At 39.2% G+C, this 20,809-nt stretch overlaps 1 protein-coding gene across 1 annotated transcript; it reads right to left on the reverse strand.

Moving 5' to 3' along the window:
- Nucleotides 1-1,372: 1,372 nt before the first annotated feature.
- On the reverse strand, nucleotides 1,373-20,168 carry hdac6 (histone deacetylase 6). Its single transcript, XM_036579472.1, is given in 29 exon segments — nucleotides 1,373-2,760; nucleotides 4,564-4,692; nucleotides 5,640-5,786; nucleotides 7,998-8,129; nucleotides 8,338-8,747; nucleotides 9,216-9,390; nucleotides 9,897-10,046; nucleotides 10,147-10,272; nucleotides 10,274-10,340; nucleotides 10,785-10,987; nucleotides 12,490-12,658; nucleotides 12,779-12,907; nucleotides 13,283-13,415; nucleotides 13,503-13,570; nucleotides 13,665-13,771; nucleotides 14,061-14,150; nucleotides 14,291-14,350; nucleotides 14,461-14,526; nucleotides 14,680-14,806; nucleotides 15,025-15,093; nucleotides 15,204-15,308; nucleotides 15,506-15,603; nucleotides 16,264-16,360; nucleotides 16,458-16,498; nucleotides 16,590-16,674; nucleotides 16,930-17,015; nucleotides 17,320-17,430; nucleotides 18,107-18,226; nucleotides 19,827-20,168. Coding segments are annotated over 28 exon segments (3,336 nt in total). The 5' UTR covers nucleotides 18,194-18,226; nucleotides 19,827-20,168; the 3' UTR covers nucleotides 1,373-2,691.
- Nucleotides 20,169-20,809: the final 641 nt, after the last annotated feature.

The following is a 20,809-nucleotide window of genomic DNA, read 5'->3' on the forward strand; positions in this document are numbered from 1 at the left end:
CTTTAGAGCTTACAAGGCTAGTGTAGCTAACAAGTAGTGGAAGCTTATACCTCAACAGTTGGTGTTGTGCAAACTGCATGCCTAAATAATTACACCTGCCTTGTTAAACACTCTCAAATAGGCTTGATTGTGTGGTTTCTGACATTGTATGACACTAGTATCAATAAAACTGGGCAAAAGTCCATTACATTGCTAGTAGCAGCCACACTGAAGTCTGAATTTTGTCCGTACTTTTGTCCATAACAGTATATCAGTGTTAGAAACCAAACCCTATTTAAAATCAGTGTGAATTGTAACACAGTTTTCTCCCTTGTTTCGCTCTCTTATACTCTATCTAGCTGAGCGTGTACTCTCGATGACAGGTGGGATATGGGAGGTAAAACATGATATTATTGGTTAATATTATTGCTCCCCACCCACTGGTGCACGGTGGTGTGATTGAAAATCACAGGAAGATTTTGACAGAACATTACGTGGGGGGGAATTATCTTATTATCGATAGGACATGATAACTAAGCAGAACATTTGTTATGGTCCTTGACATACAAACCCACATTTACACACAAACTAAAGGAGCACAAACTAAGGAGAAAGTCTGACTGGTCTGCACAAAACATGGCAGTGCCTCACAAAAACCAAATAATATCTATTATTTTTCATCTGAACGAAAATGTCATCACACAGGTTAGCAAACACACAATGAATGTGTTTACATGCACTTTATAATCCGATAACAGCATAAAATCAGATTTTGTCAGTAATCTGATCAATGCTTTTAAATGCACTTGAGTAATCAGATATTGGGAAAACTCTGGGTCTACATGAGTCAGACAGCGATCTGATTTCTGCTTTGCAACCAGCCAATAAACTCACAGAAGAAGCTGTGATGTAACATAAAACTCAAACTACATGCCACAACTTTGTGCCACTTTACCCGAAAATATGAACATAAATCATCTAGAAGAAGAATATTTAAATCCTTCATTTCGTCAAGCATGTATTTGGTTTCAGCGTCGCTTCAGAAGTGTTTTGCTGCGTCTTGCAGCAACGCTGCTCGCTTATTTCCGGTGTCTGTTTTCACACATGCGCAGACTGAGAAATCCAAAAGAAATCAGAGTAAGAGTTTACATGCACTGATAAATCTGATTACTGAGCTAAAATCCAGCTCTTTATCAGATTTCTTATTCAGATTTCTAGACTTTATTCTGATCTAAGAAATTGGAGCATGCTGTTTGCATGACCATTTGAATAATCAGATAACTGCAGAAATTACAATCTGATTATTGAGTGCATGTAAACTCACTCAATGCTTCTTCAGAATTATGAACTGTTTATACAAGTTAATAACCAAGAAAGGAAGGAACAGCCTGCATATTTAAAATGCACTGGTGTATTGTGTACCAAAGTTTACAAAAACATAAGTTACATTTATTATTTTTTGTTGTTTTGCTTCAAAATAAGAGCCCCTAACACAGACACAGAGGTTGTTCAAGGAGGAACAAAAGCAAGATATAAAAAAGATAAAAGAACACAGAAATCCACAAAGTTAAACCGTCTGAACTACCGTTTGTTTAAGGAAATATTGCACTATTTATTGCTTGATTTGGACAGGTTGTGTGGTCAGTGTTGATCATTGTTGCTCCTATTACTTCTATGGTTTTGATGAACGTACAAATACACTAAGGGGCAGGCAATATGACAATATCATTAATGAAAATTTAAATCACAATATACGTTTGAGAGTATACTGTGGATTCTGTCAGTACTTAAAGGACATTGGCCAACTGCATGTTTCATTACAAAGAAAACATGATTAGTCCTGTTTAACTGGATTCAGTGCAACAAAGTATGTGAAGCGTTGAATAAAAATGACTGTATTCATACATTTTGATAGTATTTATAGTATTTTATACTGATTATAAATTAGTATAATTATATATGTGTTTTTTTTGTTGCTGTGGCACGCTGGTTCTTTTTTGTCTGCTCCAACTTATCAAACCTCAGAAAAACTAAATATCGTGATATTGTGCAAATGTCTTGAATATATTTTCGTCATATTGCCCACCCCTAAAATACACTTCAGTTTCAAACAGCAACGTACATCATACTTTTATCTTGTGTGAAAAACTGCATGCACTGAGAATACTTGAATGTTCGGCTGGTGTTTGCTCTGTTCTTAGCACCATGCTAGCTTATTTATCTTTTTCAAATTACTGATCACCACAAGTTTCATTTATAACAATTATTAGAAAAGTTAGAAAAGGAATTTTGTGCAGTTTACATGGAATAAATAAAACTAATATAGAAGGATTTGTGATCTGAAACTCAAACTTTTGAAACACAACCTACTTTCTCTATAGAGCTTGTTTGGCAAATGACCTCAGTTTTGGCAAAGAATGTCAAGCAGTGCATGCATGAGTCATTAAGAGAAGTGTGATCTCACGCACATACGCAGGGCAGAATTAACAGTACAAATGAGCTTGGATCTCCTGCTGAGGAGGAAGAAGATGGTTTTGCGAGTTTGGGAAGGAAGACAAGTGTGAAAACGGTTTCTCACACGCGGTTCTGCATCACATTATGCCACGTGTCACTTCCTCACATGCGTGTGACGCACATACACGCATGCACACACATGTTGGGAACATCATTTCAGTGCCTTCATGTGAATCTCTTCCTGTCTTTTTTGCTGGTTTAGTTGATGGGGGGAATTTCCTCCCCAAACTTGGCGAGATGAGCTGCATTCTTGGCTTCATACAGCACCTACATACACATATACATGAGAGAGAGAGAGAGAGAGAGAGAGAGAGAGAGAGAGAGAGAGAGAGACAGAGAGAGACAGAGAGAGAGAGACAGACAGAATATCCGTTTAGGTATTTTTATCAGAGGCAAAAGAGGTTGTAAGTTTTCCTGTTAGACACCAAAGAGGTCAGAAGTAATTTAGAGAAGATGAAAAACAAAAAATATCTAAAAATGCAGCAGGGCTATTGTTTGCTATCCGGTGTCGACCAGAGGAGGATGGGTTCTCCTTTTGAACCTTCCCCTCAAGGTTTCTTCCTCTTGCTCTTAGGGAGTTTTTCCTTGCCTTACTGGTCAAATAACATGCTTGTTTTGTAGATTTTTAGAAGTTGAAATTAATACATCCTCTACAGGGAACCAACTTAAAAATGGCATTTTCTTTAAATCTGAATGCACAATTTTTATTTATTGGCGGAGTTTAACATACTGGAAAAGATAAAACATAAAATACAAAATGTGCCATAACTTTTGCACAGGCCACATTGTGTGTTATTTTTTTTCAATACCTTAAATTCAGCAAATACACAGTAATAAACAATAAAAAGTGCAGAAGTGTGTTCCCTGATGTGTTAATGTATTTTCACTCAGAGAATCAACAAAACATGTAATTTGACCCAAACCTTTCTATATGGCTCTATATGGTAAAATGTTAAAAAGTTCATTTTAGCCACTCTAGCCAGTCACCCTTTAGGCCTGCGTCCTCTGAGCTTGGTACTGGGTCCAGGAGGACAGCCTACACCAGTCGAGAGGGATACCTGCAGAACTACATTTAGATGAGCCTGTAGCACTGCTCCACTTTTTGCAGCTCGGCTAAAACTGAGCTCAACTCGGCCTCAGGTGCTTTTAATGACAAAAACAGGCAAACAGCGAACTAAAATTAATTAAAACAAAACTAAAAAACAGGATTTTGAGAAATTAAATACTAATTCAAATTTGTTATACACATAGCACGTATGCAAATATTAGGACATTCCAGCTAAAATTGCATGTTTTGTTGATATTCTAAGTGAAAAATTAGTCAACACATCCTCTACAGAGAACACACATCTGCACATTTAAAGTACAATTACTGTTTATTTGTTGAATTTTTATTGGGGAAAAACGTTAAACAAAATGTGAACTGAGCAAACTTTTTTTTTGTGAACTTTTTTTTCAATATGATAAACTTAGCAAATTAACAGACATTGTGTACTAAAATAAAAAAAAAAATGCCACAGTTAAGTTCCCTGTAGAGGATGCATGAACTTATCTTCACTTAGAAAATCAACAAAACATGTAAATTGACCAAGAGGGTTTTGGACTTTTGCATACATCTGTATGTAACTCAAACACTACACAACACAGCCATAAAAACTTTTGAATGAGAAGGTCACAATAATGGATTCTATCATTGCAACACAGTGAGCAACTGGGCTTTAGCCTGCAATACATATACACCACTGTCACCTACTGGATATATTTTGAAAGTACGGTTAATTATGAAATATAAATACAATTTTTTGAACAGGGTTTTGAGAATGAATATTGGAGTATTTGTTCGGAAACACAAATGAATTCCATGTATTCCAAAGCTTGTAAAACGCTGTTTGGGCCAGTCCTAAAATAAAATAAATAATATATACCTAAAGCTAAAAATGCAGCATTTATCAGAATTACACGTCCTTTATTGACATGAAGCAGCCATCAGAGCAAAGCAGAACCTGCTTTGCATTTCACAGCCTAAGCACCACAGGTAATTTTGAGCCTGCAACCTGCAGCTGTACCAACCTTGTTGTGGACGTAGGACTCACAGGGGTAGCACCAGACAGACAGGTCGGCAAAGCTAAGAACCATAGGGTGATCGGACACCTGGCCGTGGGTCACCATGTGCTCATTTACAAAGCGCCCACACAACACCTGCACACAATTCAGACAAACAGGACACAAAAATGAATCTCTGCACTGCTGATAATTCTGTCCTTTGTGTCACTTAAACAGGTGCAGATGTATAACCAGATATAATCCCACTACAGTTTTTCTGCACTCAATAAACACATAACACTGATTTCTTATTTTTAAACACTAAAAATGACCAATAAGCCTAACAATGCTGTTTCCAGAGTGTTCTGCCTTTTAGATGTGTGAAATAAGCAATATGGAGGGTAGAGGAAGATCTAGTTCTCTGTGTCAGCTCTACTTTGAAAACTCTGTCTTGTTAGTTAGTGAGTCTACATAAATATAAGTGCTATCTTTTATCACATAGCAATTTCTTCTGTTCAGCAGACACACAGTGGGCTCCAAAAGTCCAAGACCACTGGTGAAAATATTATATTTTGCATTCTTTTCTAATTTAATACAAAGTTTTTAATTTCAAATTATATTTATAGCGTAAGTCGTCTGAATGTGAGCCTCCATGAATGAGATAAGCACAATACAAAGGCCTTAACATAGTACTCTCTCAATGCCACAAATTTGCTTAAATTTGAACAATGAACCAGAAATAGTGCAAAATCTTGCACATTTCTTCCTCATTTTACTTGTCATACTTTTTCTTACTTTCTTTTTTTATTCTAAAATTTTCTGCTGTTCATTTTCAGGTTTAAATGAAAAAATCCCAGATTTTCAATGTGGTCTCAGACTTTTAGACCGCCAAAATATGTAACGAGCTATCAAACCACTAACAGTAAATTCAGGCTTTGTCCACCGGTTGGAGGTCTAAGACTCAAAAATATGTGAAGCAGGTAATCAGTGTGCTTCACTTGATTATCTGGTTCAGGCATGCCGAGAACTGGAGCAGAACCAAAAATTTGGTTTGGCCATGGATCTTTGAGGACTGAAACTAGGAAGGCCAACGCAGCGGGTACCTTGTAGCAGCAGAGACAGATCCAGTTCTCTGTATCGGCTCCACACTCCTCGCATGGCCGGAACACGTCGATGCCATCTGCTGGCACTGGCTGCACCGAGTCCAGATGTGGGCACCATGCCAGCGGGTCCACCACGTACATCGTGTCCTAAAAAGAGAAAAATCACAACCTAAATGTCTTTACTGTGACAATTTAATCTGTAGTATGCTGATAAACAGCATGTCCACTCATCCAGACCATGGCTTGTTAACCAACATCCAGGTTCTTTGTTTCAGATATTGTTTTAATATCAATTAAGTAATTTTAATACTGAACTGCCATGTGACATTTTCTCAAACATCTAATAATAATAATATACACACACACCAAAATGGGGATTGTGGGCAGATACCAATATCTGATATTTTTCATGTAAATGTCTGCCAAAGCCGATGTCAATACATACACAATTATAAAATGCATAAATTGGGGCTAAAACCACCTGGATTAGCATCAGAGAGAAAAATAACATTTATGTATGTACAAATGCAGTAAAATGAATGATATGTAGATATTTTAGCGCAGGAGCCCAGCATGGCCTAAATGTTCTGCTCTTCTGAAGTACAATAAATACATTTAATATCGATTTGAAATATCAGTGAAAACTAAACATCTATCCAACGTTGATCAATTTTTAATCCGATATCACTGTGCATCCCTAAACAATACTAAACTGATAAGTGATATTACTGAGCATCCTTGATTTACCAACAGAATGTCCCCATGTCCCCATCCCTGTTTAATGATAGGATCTCACAAAAAAAAGTTATTCATTATCTGTTAGGCCACAACACAGCAACAGATGAAATGATGAGCTTACATCCATCCTGACTCTCCCGAATGCTCAGTAAACTCTTATTCCTTACAGACCTCTGCTATCTGTGAGATTATCCATATATACCATTTCCAAAAGCTAATGTGGAGGCCAGTGAGCATGCATTCCTCGTTGGTCATTCATGTCAGCAGAAAACCAGCAAGCAAAAAAAAACAGCCCTCGTGTCCCTCAACTATTGTTCTGGCCTTCATAGCACAAAACATATGGAGAGTGTCGGGGGGAGAAAACACTAACCCCCCACCCCATCTGCACCCACTAACAACTGTTTGAGTTTTGCGATTCACCCAGCATGCGTGGTCAGCGGAAATCTGGTTGTTTATCGAGGTAATCTTATTTTCCAGAGTTACCTATGACTATTTTAGCCATACTTCATTTTTATAAACGTGTATTCTTGTGTTATTTGTTCACCAAGATATTTAGTTTTACTCTAATAATTCTGTGCATTTTACTTATGTTACTTTATTTTACTATAACAGGAATCATTCGGCCTTTAAAAACCACACCATGTCAAAGGTTACCAGTCTTAGGCTCATGGCTTTGCTAAAAATAGCCAACACGACACACAGAAATACATACTCAGCACTTGCTTGGTCAGCTAGATTTTTGTGTTCAAAAACTACAAACAAACTCTAATTAACAAACGTTTTCTTTTTTTCTTTTTTTTTTTTAACCTAATGTGCATTCAGTTGTGTCCTTTGTCAGTTTCCTTCTTTTCACTAGTTTTAAAATGCCCATATCACGGAAAACTCAATTTATCTCACTTTTTAGAAATAAGAGAGTTTGATGTAGTATGCAAACACTGTTTCAAAACGTACCGTTTGCTAACTAGGCCACACAATCTTTATATACCATCGCTGTCCAAAGAATCTTCAAAATAGTGCCTCTAAAACTTTACAGGAGAGGGCAACATGTTTTTTACTTTTAATATAAGTCAATGGAAAGAGATGTTATTCTAAGCAATTTTGGAACATTTCTTTTTGTCCATTCATCAGGTAATTTTCACACAATGTAAAGAACACCTGCCGTGCTCAAATGATGTAGAAAAGTAAAAACTGCAAAAAATGAAGACAGATGCTTTTCTTTGGACAGCGATGAACAGCCCATTTGAATTCATTGTTTTTGTGACGTCATTAAAACCAACAAACATATAACATATAACTGCCTATTCAGCCTAAAGCAGTTCAGCTCTGCTCATCCATGCCTTAGTTATAAGGAGTGTTTCAGACCGGACTGCTTTGTGAATGAAGCCTAATACAATACAGGACAGCCAATCAAAACAGAGGCCAATTATATAAATATTTAAGAACTAACCTGTTTAAATCTAATGAATATAGTGAGGTTGGAAAATAATCACGTAAAATAAATGATGACTGCTTTTCGTAAATAAATATATTCACATATATTTAGTGAACCTCAGGAGAAACACAAAAAAAAAAATACACCTCATCACATAATGGCAGAACATAGATACTGAGATACTGTACCCCGCCCATATCCACAGCGCCACAGACAAGCTCAAAGACAGATTTCTTTGTGTAGCCACAAGCTCCCTCTAGCACACAGCTCTCCTGGTCAACCAAGGCAACAACATCTGTGTCCACTGCCTCCGGAACTGACTAGAAGTGCATTAAAAATGTGCATTACAAAAAATGTTAGCCTGAGTATATTGTCATTTAATATTTTCAGTATTCTTCAGTCTCAAACTAGATTCAACTCATGAAGGGCTAATGAGCAGAGGTTAAGCTAAGTTACCTAAATAATGTTCAAAAATAACTCAACAAATAAATAAATAAATAAATAAATAAAACAAAACACCCTCTTTACCTGTTTCTCCTCTTTGATGGGAGTGGACTCAACTTTTACACCAGGTTCCTGTCTGCCTCTCTCCATCACTTTCACAGGCGACACTTCTTGTGTCGCTATGACATCCCTCTGTGGGCTGGGCTTCACTTTGGGCCGTGCCCCTCCAACAGGGATAGAAGTTGGGCTGGAATTGGCTGAGGTAGAAGAACTGAGATCCAGCGAGTGCAGGCCCTGGGTGATCTCATCCAGGCCTGAGTCCTCCTGGGCAGAAGGGGGAGATGCTGGTGAAGTTGTCACTGAGGAAACTTGCTGCTGCTGGCTGGGACTTTGTGCAGGAGTGACCTGACGTGGAGATTTTTTGCCCTTCCCTGCTGACATTCGCTTGCTCTTGGGTTGAGGAGAGGGCAACGACGAGCGCAGGGACTCTGGAACTTATTTTAAACAGAAATAAAGAACAGAAAAAAATGTTTTGCATTAATTTTAGCTGTAAGAAAGCATGCAAAAATAAATAATTACATTTCTAAAAAAATAGAAATTCATAATAATGAAAATTTTAGAAATTGCATGGCATCTAAAATATCTGGAAAGATAAACTTTTGACCTATATACAGGGGTGTTGCATTGCTCATCATCCTCAACTGTTTTTTTGAGTGTGAACTAACATACCAGTCAGCATGGCCACTTTATCCTAAAAAATGTACTAGACGTACTTGGTAAACATGCTATTAATAATTTTTCAACTAGTATACCTCAAGTAGAGATAGAACACAAACACAGAATGTGAGAATCATCCTGACAATAAATTAAGAAAGCCTTTACTGCTAAATAACTGCAGCTATTCCAAAAAAAACTATATGCCCAAATACTATGACCATGAGACAAGCTGGACACAGCCTTACTCTGTATTCGGAGCGATCTCCAGTAGGGTGCGTGCACTCGCAGGACATTGTTGATGGTGACGGCAGCACTGGAGTGTGGAGGAGGCAGAGGGGGGAGCATTGGAGGCGCATCTCCAAGGAGCATACTGGTGCACATGGCCATGGACTCAGAGATGGAGGTGAGGTTATAACCTCCCTATGTAAGACAGGAGGAGTAGATAAGAGCTACTGCTGAAACTGGACTTAAGGATTCTACCTAGTCCACGGTGTGTGCAAGTGAATAAAAAGTTGGTCGATAATGGAAGTCCACCTGGTGACCTTGCATACAGATTGTGAAAGCTGCAGACTCATCAGTGTAGCCATACCCTTGCATTAACGCACACTCACAATCTAAACATACCCAAGTATGCATCATGTTGAGATGTAAAACATCACACCAGAGCTCTGGGAGTCCTGAAAATTCTATGACTTAATCTAGTACTCAGGCAGATGCACAGTAGCCAATCAAACCAGAGAACTGTTAAGCTAACTACCAGAAATTAGATAAAAACAGAACCAGGCTTCGTTTTAAGTGAACAGAGCTAAGTGCTTCTGAAAACTGTCCAATTAATTAACAGACATCAGAAAAAACAGACTGTATTGGATTCCATTGGGCCAGATTTGAGTAGCTTTCCAGTGAGGAAGGAGGACAGCGGTACAGACCTCCAAGATGACCAAAACTCGTCCTGCAGCTAGACTCAGCAGCTGGTGAGTAAGGTGGGCATAGCCTTCTGGGGTCACCTGGTACCCACCCAAAGGATCACCCCGTGCAGCATCAAACCCAGCTGACACCAGCACAAGCTCTGGGGCAAACTAGACCAGAAAAATAAGAGCACAATTAGAAATCAGATTTTCTTTTATATAAGACAAAACAGAAGAAAAAAGTGATTTGGGCTACAGTGACTATGTTTACCTCACGTGCAATAGGCATCACCACATTGTGGAACGCTGCCAGGTATTCTGGGTCCCCCATCTTTGCTCCATTCCAGGGGATGTTGACATTATAGCCTGCACCCTTCCCTCGTCCCACCTTATCATAATTTAGCATCCTCTGAGGAAGGGAAGAATGTACCATCCTCATAGCGATGAAGAGAGATGTACAGGACACTGGAGGAGACAACAGATTAACAAGTCAGTTCTCAAACCCCTAATGCATTACAGTAGTGTTATCCCCTGCTCCAATATCCCTGATCTTACTTATCAGTTAATCATCAGGTTGAATCGGCAGAGTGTTACTTAGGAGATGAGAATGAAAAAGTTATGCTGAAACAGAGAAAACTAGATTTTGTAGTACTGCAGCTACCCAAGATCTAACTCTGCAAACTCTAACTTAGAAAATACTCTACACCCACACTCTATGCTTGTCAAACTGGGAGCACTCTTGAAGCAATCAGAGCTTAAATCCTTGCATAAGGGCACAGCATTATTAAGGTATGCTTCCCCATCAAAGGGAAATCTGACTGTCTGTTTTAGCGAAGTTCCTAGTCATTTCTAACTCAACAAAAGAACAGGGATCTGTCAAGTGGAACTAGATCAGAACTCCTGGCACACCTGTCATCCTCTTCAAAGATATGCTGAGTTCCATTGCCATGGTGCACATCCCAGTCCAGAATGAGGACTCGCAGGGAACTGTGGGTAATGCTCTGGGCATAACGAGCAGTCAGGGCAGCTGTGTTGAAGAAGCAGAAACCACATGCTGTATCTCTCTCTGCATGGTGTCCAGGGGGACGCACAACAGCCACACCATTTCGCACCTATGTAGAAAAAAGCCCGAACAAAGTTGAGAAGTTGAAAGCTGAGAAAGAAACAATCTTCTGCCATTTCAAACTCCTGCCTTCCTCCTCTGCGACTCTCCAGCACCTTCCCACTACCCCGTTCAACAGACTACTGAGGAACATGGACATTTATGAAATTGAGGAGTGTTAGTCAAAGGCCATAATTATAAGCAAGGAGTTTGTGTTTGCTGTAATTGTGTTCCATAATAACTTCATACATAACATACACTGACCGGACAATTGAAGTACACCTCTTTGTATCTACTCTGTCCATTTTATCAGCTCCACTCCACCATATATGTGCACTTTATAGTTACACAATTACAGATTGTAATCCATCTGTTTCCCTGCATACTTGTTAGCACTCTTTCACCTTGGTCTTCAGCCGTCAGAACCATCACAGAACCCTCACAGAACCACCAAAAAGCAGGTGTTATTTGGGTGGTGGGTCATTTTCAGCACTGCAGTGACCCTGACGTAGGGGTGGCATTGGTGTGTCCTGCGCTGGTATGAATGGATCAGACACAGCAGTGCTGCTGGAGTTTTTAAACACCTCAGTGTCACTGCTGGACTGAGAACAGTCCACCAATGCACAGGATAAACTGTGCAGCAACAGATGAGCTATTGTTTCTGATTTTACATCTACAGTGTGGACCAAAAAAGGGAGGTGTGTCTAATAGAGTAGACAGCGATTGGACACAATGTTTAAAAACTCCAGCAGCACTGCTGTGTCTGATCTTTTTGCACCAGCACAACACACACTAACACACCACCACCACATCAGTGTCACTGCAGTGCTGAGAATGATCCACCACCCAAATAACACCTGCTCTGTGATGGTTCTGTGGGGGTCCTGACCATTGAAGAACAGGGTGGATGGGGGCAAACAAAGTATGCAGAGAAACAGACTGATTAGTCTGTAATTGTGGAACTGCAACATGCACCTATATGGAAAGTGGATCTGATAAAATAGACAAAGTGTAGATACAAGGAAGATGTACTTCAGTGTATGCTATCTTACAAAAAAATGGCATAGCCTGTCATATTAATAATTTGGTTATTTTATATACAATACTAACTTACATAATGTCTATTTGAATATTACAAATTGCATAGCAGATGATGTCTTATTCTTTGTAACAAGCATTCTAAGAATACTAATAGTTCTTAGATGATGAATAATATACTGTAATTATCTACTCAAATAATTTCTGTCAAATTATCTTGAGATTTGATCACCACTTTTAAAATAGATTGCATTCTGGATATTACTTGATTTTATATATTCTGATTAGAACTTCATTCTCAATGCCATAAAACTTTCTCAGTCATTTAAAATCTTCCAACAAATCGATTTTTTTACATTATTTTAAAAACGGATTACAAACTTTTGAATGGTGATTCTAAACATTAACAATAAAGTAAAAGAGTACAACTAAAGGCTGATGTTATACACGGTTATCAGCTAAGCAGCAGCTGACCTGGCCGGTGAGGATGGCCTGGGCTGAGTTGAAACAGGCTCCGGCTGCCAGCAATGCACTCCTGTAGCTCTCATTGCTAATGTAGATGGAATTATATTCATCTCCCAGCCTGTACAGGTCTCTGGGCTTCATCTGCTCTGTGCTCTTTATAGTGTCTATGTGTGCCAAGCTGAAGAAAGAGTGAGAGCAAAAAAAGAGAGAGAAAAAACGGTGCATCCAGGGTGAATGGTTTAGGAAAACACTTTCTATAGATTTTGTATCCCTCTTTAATCCAAAAATTTGAGTATACCCATGACAGAGAGCAAGCTCCTCCTCCGTGGCTAAACGGGCTGGAATCCGCTGGCAACGGTCCACAAGCCCCAACTCCTCATGACGAGAAAAGATCCGTGAGATTCTCTGAGGGAGCTCTGGATGATGGCTGGAGGAGTGGATATATGCAGCGATCACACAGATAGACAATCATGCCCAGTAAGAGGGGAAAAAAAAAAATGATTCCATAAAATAACATGACTATCATAAAGAGGAATTCCACCAATGTTTCAAACTTCTACATAATTAAATGTGACATTTATACAGTCTTTTAGAGTGGTTTAATGTCAAATGATTCATTGTAGAAAAACTGACTGACTTGGATTTCTTTATTAAATGGATTCTTAAAAATGTTTTAGGCCAGGCAAACGCCTGCAATGACTTTAACAATTTAATTAATTATGTAGAGATTTTGAAAAAAAAAAACAGCGGAATTCCCCTTTAAGAGTGAATGACACAAATGTGTATTTGGGTGTATATTCACCTGTCCCACATGTTATGGTGCTCCATCATGCGCTGGTCATACACAAGACCAGTGCTGCGCAAGGAAGTCTCCAGTTTCATCTCGACACAAACAGCAGAGGGCAGGGGCTCTGCCTCAGAAAGAGGGCCTCCCTCTGAAGAACAAACAACTATGATAAACTCCATCTATCCAGCTGCTGCATCAGAAGTAATTAACATTACTTCAAAATACAGATTATTACCCAGTATCTGCAGGCTGGTCCAAAATGGATACAGAGCAGCAACAGTCTTAGAGATGGACTTCAGAGCACTGTAATATACAAAGGCAAACACAGGAAAAATTAAAAGTGGTGAAAACAGCTATTGCAGCGACAAGGCATAAACAGGCATTGTACTTATCCCACCTCTCACTTGGGGCACCTGGAGAGGTCAAGTGAGAGCAGGGTTCACCTAGCAGTGACCTCAAACTAGCACAGGCACCCTCTGCAGTGAACTGCAAGTTATAGCCGCCCTGACATCCAAAAAAAAAAAAAGACAAGAGTTTGAGTCTCATCACAAGCACAAAACATTTAGAAATCTTTTACTGTGATTTTGGTTACTCAACAAAGGTATACATTTAGAGGAAACAGGTACAGCTGAAAACTTGCACACATTATGTGCTTTACACAGCGATACTCATTTAATCTACTACTGAATATATTTCTGCTCAACATGTGAGGCAAGTAAAATATGACATCAGAATTTGGTACTGACCCATTTCTACTCACAATATCTACATAATGGAGCTTCTTGTGTCTTACCTCCAGCGCAAGCACTACTCTACCCTGAGCCAGCCCCATCAGCATGTGAGTCAGTACAGAGAAACACTGGGGACTCGCACACATCTCACCCTAAACACATATGGACACACAAACACAGTGGTAAATTAATAGCAATGTATATTTTTGTACCTGAGAGCCTATTTATGATTTATTGCTTCAAGAAAGAAAAATATAGTTGTTTTCATTTAAGCATATTAAATAATACACACCTTGGGATCACCAACCACAGAATCAAAGCCTGCGGCCACCAAAACTAGTTGAGGACGAAACTGATGAGACATGAGAAGAGAGACACAGTGGAGGTCACAAGTTATTCATCATGGTACAGCAATCAGACATCATAAGACAACTGAAAGGTCGCAAACAGTGCAGTTGGTACCTCATAGGCTATGGGTAGGAGAAGTCTCTGGAACACTGCAACATAGTCTCCATCCTGCATCCCTGTCTGAACAGCATCACATACAGCACATATGAGACCACAGCTTATTCACATGAGCTACAAACATACTTACTTACTATCCTTGGTAGTCATAAATGCTTAATGAAGCGACTGCGACAATGATTACTGCACATTTAAAAACTTGTTCAGCAAACAAACCTTGTTCCAGGGAACACTGACATTATAGCCTTGCCCTGGTCCTGTACCCACAGCATTGCTGTCCAATTCCAGCAGGTGGGGCCAGTAAGAACCGTCTTCATAACGATGCACAGAGAAATACAAAACACTACAAAAGGAGAAACAGACAAAGACAAGGCAGTCAGAGAAACATCCTGTAAAGCCTCAATTCAGAGTAAGCAGAAATGCAAGGGGATACTAGTAGCAATAGCAAATAGTGTATTTTTTGACACAGTTAACAGAGGCCTACACTGGGGCACCCCAAATTGAAAGCATTTGAATAAAAAAATAAAGCAACCTCTTGTTAACAGAAAAGAACATCCATACCTGGGATCTTCCTGGAATATGTACTGGGTTCCCTGACCATGGTGCACATCCCAGTCCACAATCAAAACCCTGCAACACAACATGATATACATAACAATTAAAATTCTTGACACAACAAAAGCTCCTGCCTGTATGTAATATATGACAAATGTAAAAAACAGAAAGCTAGGTACTCTCACCGCTGGACACCATGCTGTTTCTGGGCATAGCGGGCTGCCACTGCCAGATTATTAAACATGCAGTATCCATTCATCTGGTCAGTCTGGGCGTGGTGTCCTGGGGGCCTGCAGCAAAGACGCCACCACAATAAACAAAACTATATGTTACACATGGCTGTGGTTCTCTAAACCAGCACTAGACGCAGAGTTTTGTCCAATTAATTGCCCATTTATTCATAAGCTGAAGTGTGTTAGAACAGGGAAACCATTACACTGTGAAGTGCAGGGCTAACAAAGAATGAAACGCTATCAGGTATAGTTACCTGGACACAGAGAAGCCGTTTCGAAGCTCTGATGTCACCACTTTGTCAACTAGCTGGAGGACAGAGCCAACAGCTAGACAGGCACAGGTGAAAGAGTCCTGCACACACAGATGAACGCACAGACAAACACACATAAACAATAACACTACAACACACATTAACAAACCTTAGCATTCTGGCAGACTGGTGGGCACTGGGCAGTATGACAATATTTTATCATTATTGCCACAAAGTACACCACAAAATGCATTTTTCTCATTGGTACTGTCAATACTTATAAAACTGAGATTTAAAAAAGACCAGTTATACAAAGCCTGTTAACACCACCACCGATGTATGGCAACTGTATAAACTGCAGAGTAACAAGCAGCTGTTGTAGGTCAGCAAACTGAATTATGTTATTTTTCCTTTTTTTTAACCAATCCCTTGAGTTTTCCTTCTGTTCACTTTTAAAATAGTTTATTTTTGAAAAGGCTTAATGAAAAATGAACTACTGTAAAAGGAGTTTCTGCACACTCTTTTTTAAATTGTGTTTTGCTGGTCCATTTCAACTTATTCACACACCTCAGAAAAACAAAAATATTTAGTGCACACTGCCCACCACAAAACACAGATACAGCATCTCATCACACAAACACAACATAAAAAACAGACAAAGCGCACTAGAAAACGAACCCGAACAATACAACCCAAAGAGACATCCTACATTTCGGCACAGACTGTAGACAATAAACCTGTAGTAATCCGGCAACTCTTACAGGATGGAGATAAACTGAGTCATAGCCATCGGAGACAGATTTCAGCTCCTCTTCTGTCATCTTCTGTGTTGACTTCATCCGATCAATATACTCTTTCCTGTCAAACATCAATAACAGAAACCAAATACAACTATTCCATCAACCTTATTACCACATTCATATTCATGTTCATATGACAAGTCTTGGTAACTTACGTGTGAACAAGAGAAAGTTCCTCCTCTGATGCAGTTCTGGTCTGAAATTTGAACACAGACACAGCCGAATGAACACTGACATTAACATTCACTGCTAGTCATGTTACCATCACAATAGCCATGTATACTTACCTCCACCTGCACACAGCGAGACAGAAGCCCCTCCTTCTCCATCAACTCTACTATAGTAGCCACTCTCTCTGGTGATTCTGGGTGGCTGGTAGGAAAAACAGTGACATGACAACCCTTTAGCCAGACTGAATAACCTACTTCCACTGTTATAGAATAACTTACGTTAAGCACCAACAAGTAATCCATTAGAAATGGAATTTTACCTTTGAGGACAACAATGTCTAACAAAGTTTATTATGACATTCACATACTCTAATGAATTCTTATTCTTTCATTACATGTATTAATTATCCATTGCTGTCACACAGTATAGGGCAGAGAGAGATATTACTGCAGTCACCTGGCATCCCAGAGGCAGCGATAGCGAGTGAATGCATCCGAGTAAACAAGGCCTGTACCAGTTGCCTTGGGCTTGCAACGCAAATCCTAGATAAACATAAATGCAAATCCATGCACACACATTTAAAACAATTCACTGAAAAAGCCAGGTGACTCCCCTGAACTTCAAATATAATGTCAGGTATATTCGTTGCCTACCTGTACCATATCTGGATAAAGCAAATAAAATGCAACTCTTGTCTTAAAACCAAAAAAGGGCTTCTCTTGCAATGCAAACACCAAAATACTACATTATTACAGAATATCAAATCACTAACTTCTCTTCCATAAAGGAAAAAATAAAAATTTAATCCGCAATGAAAAATCTCCAAACAGGCGCTGTCACACTTACCAGGTTTTTGAGCTTGTTGGTCATCTCCTCTTCTGCTTTGCCTCGATCCATTCTGCCCTTCCTCCTGGCCTCCTGGAGAGCCTGCTTGTGGTTGGGTTTGCTGTTTTCTCTCTGAGAGACAGAAGCACAGTTTAATCACAAACCCCTGCCCTCCCATTATTATTTAACTTGGAATTTCATATTGCAGACTGGGTTGTGCTGTTCTGTGCCAATGTTTTTAGTTCCTGCACCAGTTCAGTTGCGTTTATGTCCATTACCTACGTTGTGCAACCTAAGTGGGCAAACTCCATGGGGCATGGTCTGGGTTGATCATTATCTTCTTCCTCAGTTTATGGTGATGCCATTTTTGTTGTTGTTGTTTATACAGGCCAGAACTACTGAAACCAAGGACACGTTTTCAATGCAAGTCTCAAACCATGTTAAGCAGGGGAGGGGAACTCCCCACCCCTGCAGTAAAGGGATGGTTACCGCAATAAAAAGATTAGTGCTTTGAATTTAATGCTTCAAATGTGTCAAGTGGTTGAACAGGAGTAAAATGTGTTACATCAGCACAATTCTTGCCAAAAGAACCAAACTGAAACACAGCAATTGTGTTGACGTGATATATATAACATACTTTCCTTTGAGCTACTGTTTCACATATTTAATTTATGTGGTAGATAAAGCTTTATCACCTACATTAAGACAGATAATTTGCATCTGAGATTTCGACAAGTTGGCATTATGAAGCAACAGTAACATACACTGCCGTTCAGCATTAGAGGTCTTTAAGATGAACATCTCTTACTTTGGCAGAGTTCTGTTGGGGTTTTTGGGGAGAACGAGAGGAACCTTTTGGAGCTCTTGGTGGAGCGGGATTTGATGCAGAATCCATGACGGAAATTCCACAATCCTTTAGTAAATCCTGCTTAAAAACAGAAAGCGACAAACCATCAACCCTAAGAACTATCTTACAGGTTTAGGTATTAAGTGTTTAGTTGTACATTGAGCTGAGGAAAGAATCAACAGATATGCAGGACTCTCTTTCTCATTTGAGGGAGTACAGATTGCTTCTCAAAAAAAAGAGAGTGAAACGTAATTTAAACATGATACAAAATCACATTTTCAGAGGAACTACAGGTGAGGCATATGAAAAGTATGTTACTGTCACCACTGGCTTGCTCATGGGGGCTTGGACCTGGATTTTTCTGTAAGGCTGCTTTGTGACACCTGTTGCAAAAAGCACTTCATAAATACACAATAAGCATTTTAGTGCTTCGGGCAGAAAAGTTAATTTCTGTGGGGACACGAATTATATGACTTTGTTTTGTGTCTCGCAGAAAGATGGGTCATTTTATAAGACACTGAGTGAACTGAATATCCAAAGTCCTAAATGTCAACGTAGCTGATGTCTAAAGTTATTGGAGACGGTATAAACTCATAAAGAGAAAGGACGTCAGAAATACTGGAGCAGCAATGTCCAAAACACAAGGTATCTATACCGGTATCGGAAAACTAAAAAGTGGTATCGTGCCATCTCTAGAAGAAGTATTTTCGACAGGGAAGCAGTGCTGGTTCTTCTAGCCAACTATAGAGAGGTTTGGTCACTATAAGCCACAAATGCAGGTCGTTGCTGTTTATTCACATTGATTGATTGATTGTGCATTTCCATACTTCAGTAACACTAATGTACTGATATTTGAGTGTTTCTATAAATGCAGCCACTAAAGTACTAAAGTTGTCAGGAGAAATCTAAGTCCTGATCACCCTACCATAGCATGTACATTATTATTATTATTATTGTTATTATTATTGTTGTTGTTGTTATCATTATTAGTTATATTTACTATTATTATTTATACTTATTTATATATAAATATTTAGCTTCAAAACTTTAATGATGCATCACTGCCAGCATGCAGATGTGTCCTATAGAGCCACTAAGGTGACATGGTGATTTTTTTTTTTTAATAAGGTGTGGCCACAAATTAGTTTGTCATAACTCGTGACCTATATATGATAATTTATTGCCTCAATATTGCATGGCCTCAGTATATTAATCTGTAGCCTCAATATAGTAATTCGTGGCCACGCCTTATTAAAAATAATCACCATGTCACCTCAGGAGCTCCATAGTGTCCTACTCTCCCTCTCTCCTCTGTGGATGAACACAGGAACCAAAACCATGTCCCCCACTAAAAGAAACCCAAACAGGACCATCGCTGTGCCTAAGGGGACAAGGGGCTCCGCTATTTGAGAGAAAAGTCAGTAATTCAGTAGCAGTGTCATCAACAGGTTTTTCCACATACAGCTTAAGATTTCAGAGACCAAACGTCTAACTGCCTACGAGGCTTACTATTCGAATTTTCCGTTCCACCTTAAATGGTGCAGCAGTTAAGGTGGACCGTGAAATTCGAATAACGAGCTAACTTAAGCTTCGTTTACTGCTTTGGGTCTGACTCAAATTTGTGAGCAAATAAAAGTGTACGTGCCGCTAAATAACGACAAGTGTCATGGTGATGACTTACTATTCTTTAAAAATCTTTCTTTCTTTTCAAAACGTCCCTCTTGCTGCAGCGCTGCTCTCCTTCATCGGGCGGTTTTCAAATCTGACTCGCGCTACTGAACCACGACCGTTAATACAGCTAATGCTAACCGAACTAGCTCCGTTTTCACACCCATTTTCAGAACAAAAGACTGATGCAAACGAGAAGCATATGAGGGCGTCGACCGCTAAAAAGTGCATAGAAAGGTGATACAAAACGGAGTCGGGTGAAATGTTACTGAAACAAAGCGGAGAAGTGGCTCAAGTCCCATCGAGGCTAAACAACAAGCGCGCCGAAACACTTTCAGTCATCCCCGTGCAGCGCCAGTGGGCGCGAGCGGATGACGTCTGGCTGCAACGGCCTTACATAACCACACGGTGTCGCTGTTACCCCAATAAAAACAACAACAAACGAAAGAAACCCTACTGGCACTTTTCATTATACATTTTTGATTAATATTTTTAATGTAGTTAAAAATTACGTAGTCTTGTACGCACAGAAAGGCAGACGTTGCTCATTTTTTTCATATTTTGACAAGCTGATTGACAGACAAATAGAAATTAATGTTACCAGCAAGATGTGAATATAGGAATGTCTCACTGGGCCAGTTTCCCAGAGCCAGATCAGGACTAAAACTAGTGTAAATATTGATTCACCATTTGCACTGCAGTTTATTCTGAGATGTAAATTAATCCACGTCTAGGAAACTGGCCTGTTATCCTTTATTAAACAACCCTTGCAATGAAAAACAGTATTTGTGTTTTTTTGTTTTGTTTTTTTTTTTGTAAAATTCATATAAGCATGGTATGGCATAATTTGATGGCCTGTACCTAAAGTAAAGGGAGCACTAAAATGTAAATTAAGTATAGCTTTTTAAAGTACAAAATAAAATAGAGCACAAAAATAAGTTACAATCCAAAAAAAAAAGCTGGAATGGTTAATATATGGTTTTTCGTAGGAAGGGC

The sequence above is a fragment of the Colossoma macropomum genome, unplaced genomic scaffold, assembly GCF_904425465.1.
Source record: "Colossoma macropomum unplaced genomic scaffold, Colossoma_macropomum, whole genome shotgun sequence".
Taxonomy (NCBI): Eukaryota; Metazoa; Chordata; class Actinopteri; order Characiformes; family Serrasalmidae; genus Colossoma; species Colossoma macropomum.